Source organism: Grammomys surdaster, unplaced genomic scaffold (assembly GCF_004785775.1).
Source record: "Grammomys surdaster isolate TR1022 unplaced genomic scaffold, NIH_TR_1.0 126133, whole genome shotgun sequence".
NCBI classification, from domain to species: Eukaryota; Metazoa; Chordata; class Mammalia; order Rodentia; family Muridae; genus Grammomys; species Grammomys surdaster.
In genome coordinates, this window is record NW_021620941.1 from 6,176,560 (window position 1) to 6,185,178 (window position 8,619).

At 49.4% G+C, this 8,619-nt stretch overlaps 1 protein-coding gene across 2 annotated transcripts; it reads left to right on the forward strand.

Annotated features, from left to right (window-relative positions):
* The first annotated feature begins 328 nt into the window (after positions 1-328).
* LOC114612114 (ficolin-2) lies at positions 329-8,018 on the forward strand. 2 transcript variants are annotated; one of them, XM_028757047.1, is made up of 9 exons: positions 329-427; positions 2,216-2,329; positions 3,301-3,354; positions 3,595-3,630; positions 4,295-4,327; positions 4,480-4,607; positions 5,000-5,129; positions 5,952-6,086; positions 7,578-8,018. In XM_028757047.1, the coding sequence occupies exons 1-9, from the start codon at positions 346-348 to the stop codon at positions 7,823-7,825; spliced, it is 960 nt and encodes a 319-aa protein (XP_028612880.1). In that variant the 5' UTR covers positions 329-345; the 3' UTR covers positions 7,826-8,018. The 2 variants fall into 2 exon arrangements, with proteins under 2 accessions (XP_028612880.1, XP_028612881.1); XM_028757048.1 differs by lacking the exon at positions 4,295-4,327 and having other exon boundaries at positions 335-427.
* Positions 8,019-8,619: the final 601 nt, after the last annotated feature.

Sequence of the window (8,619 nt, forward strand, 5' to 3'; positions counted from 1 at the left end):
GAAGTCTGTCCTCCATAATCCTACCTAACCACAAGACATGGGAAGCGAATGTGGGGCTATGCTTGACTTAAGTCACCAGCAAGGCAGGCCTTTTGCAAATAGAGGTGACTCTAGATTGGGCTCAGATGCCTCTGCAGGGGAAGTGAACCTCAAAAGGCCACACTGGAAGAACAGACATACCCTTGGGACTATTTTAGGTCTCTTGTGCAACCAGAGGCCTCCAGGAAGTGACTGTCTCCTGGGGATTGGGACATTGGAGCCCAGGGTGGGGATCTGGGGTTCCTTCCCTATAAGAGGAGAGTACCCCTGCAAAGCTATAGAGGGGGCTGGAGCCAAGTAGTTGCCATGGCCCTGGGACCTGCTGCACTATTCATCCTGACCCTGTGTATCAAAGAGCTGAGCATCCATGCTGCTGACACCTGTCCAGGTGAGACGGACTCTTAATGCCCACTTAGTGTCCCTGTGCCCACCTCTTCTGAGAAGTTCCTGTCAGCTCAGTGTCACCCTCTGAGGATAGACTCAGACTGACCAGCACCAGTTTAGGTGGAGACTCTGTGGACTTGTGACTGCTGACCCCGAGGCCCTCCATCTGACCTCAGGGACTTCATAGACAAATATGACGCTGACCCTGGTGTTTTCCACCTTCTTAAGGACTTTGGAGAGAGATGCTAGGATCTTCTAATTTGTGGTGCCACATCTCCTTGGTAACTTTGGTAAAGATATACCCCAGAGTCTCCTGGTACATATGGGCAAGGATTTGGAGTTGGAGAACATTCCTGATCAGTTCTGTCCACCCTGGGGAAATTGCTCCTAAGCACAGGACAGCTGTCTCAAGTGGTGACATGGTTAGAGAAGAGACCCAGACAGCAAGACACAGCCCACCACAGGGGACAGAGCCCAGCAGGGAAACTGGACAGGAAAAAGTCCACAAGTCCTCAACCTTACATAAAGAACTCCAGGCCACTAAAGAACACTGGAAGTAGGAGAGGTTGTCCTTCCCACCAATTGATTGTCCAGTGCCATACTGTGAGCCCTGTAAACATATGCACAAGTAACATTATATAGATGGACTCAGCAGGTTATATTTGGAAATATATATATATATATATATATATATATATATATATATATATATACATACATATATATGTATGCATATACAATAGTAATTTATGAAAAATGAGGCCATGAATTTGAACATGGAAACTGGATTTGGGAGGATTTGGAGAGAGGAAAGGGAAGAGAGAGATGTAATTATAACCTCAAAAAAACAAAAAGAAACAAAAAAGAATCAAAAAGAACAAAACCTGGCAAGAAGCATACTGAAGACAATTCTCTGGCCTCTGAGGTGAGTCCTTCCCTATTCTGATATCTCAAGAGTTCTTCTGCAGAGATATGCACTTTGCAAGTGAGCAAATTGACAACATTTTACAGAATGTAGCAACTTCTGTTTGGTTCCAGCTGTGCCTTGGGGCATGCAAGCCCCCAACCCTAGAAGATCTCCTTTAGTCATTGCAAGGTCAACCCTCATGAGTTGGAGGGGAAAAAAAGTTACATTAACTCAGTTTCCTAGCAAGATTGACTCTGGTTTTTCTGTAACCATTTCCAAAGATTTCTCTAAGTTCTAGAGTGATGGCAAGGCTTTAGTTCTCATTCTCAAACTGAGCCCTATTCTCTAAGAAGGCACATTTTTAAGTGTGTATAGCTGTTTTGCCTGTATGGATGTCTGTGCACCGTTTGCATGCCTGCAGAAGCCAGAAGAAGGCATCAGATCCACTGGAACTGGAGTTACTGATAGTTGTAAGGTACGATGTGGGTACTGAGAATCAAACCTAGGTCCTCTGCAAGAACAAGTGCTCTTAAACTCTGGGCCTCTCTCTAGTTCCTGTAACCACTTGAGGCTGAGGAGACAGAGACATAGGGGGTTAGGTGATCTGTCAAATGACAGCATTGGTAACTGGAGGGCTCATTCTCAAGCAGCTCCCCCCACACCAGACACAGATCTATCCTGCATCCTCCTCCCATCTGCCCAGCTCCCAGGGCAACAATAGACTTAATCCCTATCAAAGGAAGACCTGACTTCTGCTCCATCTCTCCAGAGGAGGCTGATGATTCTGTCCACAGCCCTCTGCCTGACAGGGCTGGGCTGCCAGTTGCCCTCAGGGCAGGTGGTATATGATAACTAGTACCAACTGATGCTTGTGTTGTTCTGCAGAAGTGAAGGTCCAGGATCTGGAAGGCTCCAACAAGCTCACCATCCTTCAAGGCTGCCCTGGCTTGCCTGGAGCCCCAGGGCCCAAGGGAGAGGCAGGTGCCAAAGGAGATAGAGGTGTGTGCTGAGGAAGGAGGTATATGGAAGGGGAGAGTAATGGGGGAGGGGTCCCAAGTCATGGAAAGGACAGTAATGATAAGAGGTCTTCTGAACTTGGATGTCCACCTCGGACTGTCCCTGCCTCTGGGTCTTACACTGGGTACCTTGACAGAATGGCCAGTGACAAAAACTAGGTTCAAAAGACCCAGAAGGGCTTCTCTGGACCATCTAAGGTACTCCAGGCATGCTTTACAGCCCTGCCCTTATCAATGTTTGCTCCTCTTGGCCACTGTAAGACATCTAGGCAACGGACACTTTCACAGCCGCCCTGAAAGCTGGGCTGTGGCTTTCTTCTTCACCTGCCTAATATTATAAGACAGAGGCTCAAAGGGACCAGCACCTTCCTGAGCCAGCCCTCCAGCAAAGAGTGGGGCAGCCCCCATATCTGATCTGAATCAGGGTACAGTCACTGGAACCGTGGACCACAACATTAGTACTTATGGAGACCTCAAGCACACTTGTTCTCCCCAAGTGGGAGACAGTGGTGGTTGGCGTCTATGTTTCCTGAGTCAGAGAGCCCCTTGCTTGAAGGTATTCCACGTAGAGCCTGGCAACAGTCTGGTAGGGTGGGAACCTGGGAACATGTCTCCCACTGTACAGTCACTGTGGTTCAGGCCTGGTCCACTCAACTTGGACAAGGAAGCAAATGAAAGCTTAGTGACTGCGTGCCCCAGTGTGTAGCCATGGGTTAGGCTACACCACACCCCTGTGTCCTCCCCAGCCACAGGTAGGGTATACCCCACTCCTGTGTCCTCCCCAGCCATGGGTAGGCTACACCCCACCTTCTGCACCCTCCTCAGTGAGCCTGGCTGTAGTCTCAAAGGTCACTATGACCAGCATGACAGGCTAAGGAGTTTGTCACCTCAGAAAAGACCTTCTGGGGGGATAATGGCGGATACATTGCTCAAAAAGTGTGTTTGGTTTTGCAGGAGAGAGTGGCCTTTCTGGACATCCTGGGAAGGCAGGACCAACTGGACCCAAAGGTAATAACTTGGCAGACAACTGAAGGGTGTTAGATCTGGTATCTCAATCTGTCCATAAAGACATGAGGACTGGAGAGAGAAATGGGAAGGGACTGTCCAACCCAGGCCGCAGTGTCTCTTCCCTGGAGACAGCATGGGTTGCCTGCCCCTACCCCTGGTTTCCAGCTCCCCAGCCCCATTTGGTGGGTCTCCTGATTGACCAGATACTTTGGGCACCAGTATTGTGTTCTCTTTCCTCAGGAGACCGAGGAGAGAAGGGAGCACGTGGAGAAAAAGGTGAGTTTCTGTGTAGTGTCTTGTGGGTGTGCAAAGCCCTGTGTAGAGAAATGCCTGCCATGCCCAGACATATCTAGGGAAAGGAGCCTCAGCCTGAGGTCCTATTGTCTGGGCAGTGGGTAGAGTAGGTGGCAGGGGTCAGGATATTCAAACCTGATGGCTCATATTCTGGGGCTCATATTCTGTTAGTGGTCTGTATGAGTGATTGGCAAAACTGATTTAAATTTTTTTTCTAATTGACGTTTATTTAGTTTTAAAAAACAATTATGAATCTTTAGGACATAATCTCATATTTTCTTTATAATCAAGGGGGGGTCTACCTGAGTTCTGAATGCCAAGGACACCCCTCACCCACAAGGCCTCTCAGGTAGCCACTCTGGCAGAGCATAGTCCAAGCACACTTGGAGCAAAGCATGCTGGGAACAAAGAGGGACTACTCACTCTTTTTGGTACACAAGGCCTCAAGATGGGTGCTGTCAGAGACAGACAGCACTTATCATAGCTGTGGAGGAAAAGCCAGGCAACTGGACCATGTACTCTAAGAGGAGGGTCTAGGCAAGTCCTAGAATTATCCAATTCGTGTATTTGTGGGGCTTTAGTGGCCAATAGGGATGTAGCTGATGACCTCAGACTTATGACCACTGTCTCTTCACTTCCCACACAGGAGACACTGGGCCCTCTCAGTCATGTGCTGCAGGTGACCACACTGCCTACCCTGTTCCCATATAGATGTTCTCTGTCCCTGCCTCCACTTCTAGACCCCTGCTGTGTGACTTTGTGCTTGTTGCTCACCTTCTCTGAGCATACTTGGGCTCCGGTTCCACCTTCATTGTCTGCTTCTATCCACAGGACCTCGGACCTGCAAGGAGTTGCTCACCCAGGGCCACTTTCTCACTGGCTGGTATACCATCTACCTGCCAGATTGCAGGCCCCTGACTGTGCTGTGTGACATGGATACAGATGGTGGGGGATGGACCGTGAGTGCTGGGTTAGCCCCCAGTCACTGAACTCTCAGAACCCAAATTCCATGGTCAACAGAAAATGAGCTGTGTGGGATTCTGTCCCTTTGTGCCTCAGAGGGAACCCTTCACTCCTCTACAGTGAAGACAGAGAATCAGAAATGCTGGCAGGTGACCTGTGCAGGAGAGCACACATTGAAAGGGAGGCCCATATGAAGCCAGCATACTCCTGTTCCTGCTGTGTGGCTTGGGATGTGTTGCCTATTCCTGTTTCTGCCTCCCGGGTATATGGGGTCTGCCATGACCGGTTTATGGCACTAGGTTCCCAATGTTCTGAGAATCATGAATTCCTGCTCTGCTTTGAGGCTCAGTCCCCTGTGTTGACTTCTGTGTATACCTCACTGTCCCAGGTCTTCCAGAGGAGGCTCGACGGCTCTGTGGACTTCTTTCGGGACTGGACCTCATACAAACAGGGCTTCGGCAGTCAGCTGGGGGAGTTCTGGCTGGGGAATGATAACATCTATGCTTTAACCACCCAGGGTAGGCAATGCCTGACAGATGGGGTAACCTTGGGACCCTGAGACCTAGGCCATGGGGCAGAGGAGACTCGGGTGGTTAGAGTACACAATGCTCAGCCAAGTCACCCCAGGGCATAAGATCCCAGCTGTAGCCTTCCACAGGGTGAGGGTCAGGGGATAAGGGACTCCTCTAGCTGTGGGATATGACATCTCAGGACCCAGCAGATGTTTTGGGACATTGTTTCTCATGTCTAGCTGTTAATTCATCTAGAACACTTGCCTCTGGGTCCTACAAAAGTCCCCCTTGTCTCTACAAGTCACAGAGAGAGCAAGCTACCCTAGTCCCTTCTCCTCCCACTGTGGTACAAAACATTAGCTCATGACCTATCTGATGTTTCACTGAAAATCACATAGCCTTTTGTCTCTTACTCACTACCAGGACACCTTACTGTGTCTGCTTCTGTGCATCCAGTATTTTTTCCTTTTTTTTTTTTTAAAGAAAAAGCTAAAACCTTGCACATCCAGGTTCAGACTACTGCATTAGAAAGCACAGCCCTCTGGGAGAATTCACAGGATAAAGCATGCTGGGTCATGCCAAGGGAACACTGCCAGTGGGTTTTCAGGTACTGCCTTTAGAACAGACTGAGGTGCCTAGAAACATGGGGGCCCCTGAGGTACTTCTGTAGCCAAAAGATGTTGGTACCTATTCAGGTGAATTCCCTAAGACTGCTCAGTTCAAGTATCATTCATAGATATCAATATAATATCTGACTCTCATCTCTTATGCCTGGTGGCAGCACACCTCAAAGGCTGAGCCTTAACCATTCCCCTCCTCTCCTTGAAGGAACCAGTGAGCTGCGGGTGGATCTTGCAGACTTTGATGGCAAGCAAGCCTTTGCCAAGTACAGCTCCTTCCACATCCAGGGAGAGGCAGAGAAGTACAAGCTTGTCCTGGGGAACTTCCTTGGCGGTGATGCTGGTGAGAGCTGGGGGTTAGGGGCAGGTTGTGAGGTAGAGGCTTCTGAGCTACTCTGGGAGTAGAAGGGTCTGTTTTTCATCTCTCCGTGGTGGCCTTGAGCCTTGAGCCTGGGTTTGCCATCAGCAAAATACTAATATCTGCATCTTTAGGCCACGGGAGTCCCACAGGAGTCTCACGAGAGTCCCATGAGATGCAGTTAGCACTCCCAAGGGCCCACGGCCAGCTCCATTGCATAGTGACTGAGGACCTCTGAATCCTGTCTCTGATGAAGTCAGAAGGAGATGATCATCTCTCCCTGGGTGTTAAAGCCTTGTTTCTGCAAAGAAAGAGCATATCTGGGACCTTGAGTTAGCCAGTCTTCCATCTCTGTGACAGAGAACTAAAGGAAGTAAACTCAGAAGGAAGGAAGACTAATTTTGACCCATGGTTTCATCCTTAGTCACTTGGACCCAAGGTGAGGTCATGGTGGAAGCCTGTGATGAAACAAAGCCTCTCATTCTAGAGCAAACAGGAAGCAAAGAAAGGGGCTGAACATCCTTCAAAGGCATGTCCTAGTGAGCCACTTCTTTTAACCAGGCCCTGCCTTCCCAGTGTCACCATCTCCCAATGGGCTACTAGGAATCTATCAGTGACCAACCCACTGAGGTCTCAGCTCTCCCAATCCAATCACCTGACCCCAAATAGTGCTTGCACTCCACCAAGCCTTCAGCCTACAATACGTTTAGGGGACGGTTCATCTTCAAACAAAGGAAGCAGCCCCTATTTCCCAGAAGGATTTGTGGTTTGGGAAGTGCATCTTATAGAGTGCACCCTACAGCATATGAACCTGGGGACAGTGGATTGGAAAGGCTCCCAGCGTGACTTGAGGAACCTTGAGGCCTGATCACACCTATTTAACTTCTGGACTCAGAGCTAAGGGAGGCAGGCCACATCCTCAGGAGCTTCAATGGTGATCACTCTGAAACATATGCATTCGCTTTGCACCATATTGTCTTGGACATTTAGAACAATCAAAATCAACCAAAGCCAGGAGTGCTTTGATGGTGTTCTGTGGGTGAGGCCATTAGAAGCTCCTTGTAAGCTTCGTGTCCAGCAAGGAAGTGGAACAGGATGAATCCTAGAGGCCTGGAGGCATGAAGCCATTCGGTGCCTACTGTGAGACAGCCAGGGCAAGAGAGAAGTCAAGAGAAGTCCCAGAGAGACACGGGTTACAGGAGAAAGAGAGCCAGTTGCTGTGTTACTGTTCAGAGGGTTCCCAAGGGAACAGATAGTGTACTTAGGGAGAGAGATGCCAATGGCCACCGGGACTTGTTGGACCAGGACGAGAGGGTCATATTTGATGAATACTCTCTCCCAAGGCTTAAGTAGCTGGGTCCCTCACCTGGATCTCAACTGATAAATCCTCCGATCGAGGGTAGGAACATCAAAGATGGGAGCTGGGCTGTCTATCAGGCGTCTAGCATCTATGTGATGCATGTTCTTTCTGAACAGGTGACTCCCTGACTTACCAAAACAACAGATTCTTCTCCACCAAAGACCAAGACAACGACCTGAGTTCTTCCAGCTGTGCTGTGACTTATCATGGAGCCTGGTGGTATGCTGAGTGCCACACTTCCAACCTGAATGGCCTCTACCTTGGGGGTCCCCATAAAAGCTTTGCAAATGGTGTCAATTGGTATTCATGGAGAGGGTACAACTACAGCTACAAGGTTTCTGAGATGAAGGTGCGCCTTGTCTAGCTCTCCACACAGAGAGCATCCCTCCCAGACTCAGGAGTCTTCCATCTTCACTGCCAGCTAAGGCAGGAGTGTGCCCACCCTGCCCCGCTCTGCCCATTGCCCACACTCCACACAGCCCGTGACCTCCGACCTGGCTTTCTTCACACACATATATTCTCACCACAAAGAAAAAAAAATGCATTTCCAAAAGCTGCTTGTTCTCTGACAGACAGGTGTCTGTGTTTGTGTTTGTGTGTGTGTGTGTGTGTGTGTGTGTGTTACTTTTGAATAGTTCACCGTATCTGAATCATTCAGCAGCATTGTCTATAAACTTGACAGGAAGGGTTGGAAAGCCCATTTATAAACATGGAGGCAACAGCCAATACCGTATCCCCTCAGGCCATCTGCTTCTGACCCCCAGCTCTGCCACTACCATAGATGACTTTTCCCCGTTCCTGCTTCCGTGTCCCCTCATGGCTCACTCACAGCAATTTACATGGCCATTACAAAGTCATCTTGGTGCTAGGAAAAGCACTCCTAAGAGTCTGGGAGCGTGCATGAGCCCTTCCCTTTCTATGTATGAGCTTCTGTGAGCCAGCAGTTCACTTGACTAGCAGATGTGGTGAGCACTGTGCCCAGAGGTGCCTGAAGGGAAGACGTAGAGGGGCCTACCTCCCCTGGGGCACATGTCAAAACCACAATTCCGCTGACAGAGCTGAGGGGGGTTGAAAACAGGGAGAGGTACTCCTCAAGACTAGGGCTAGGTTCTCCCTGGGACTCAAGGAGGTCTGAGCAGGAGGAAGACAAAGTTGGGT

Excerpts from the sequence above, each read along its gene's own strand:
- LOC114612114 (XM_028757047.1), top strand. The coding sequence starts at position 346 with ATGGCCCTGGGACCTGCTGCACTATTCATCCTGACCCTGTGTATCAAA. Across the intron at positions 428-2,215 it reads TGCTGCTGACACCTGTCCAG|AAGTGAAGGTCCAGGATCTG; the intron begins GTGAGACGGACT and ends GTTGTTCTGCAG. Across the intron at positions 4,608-4,999 it reads CAGATGGTGGGGGATGGACC|GTCTTCCAGAGGAGGCTCGA; the intron begins GTGAGTGCTGGG and ends TCACTGTCCCAG.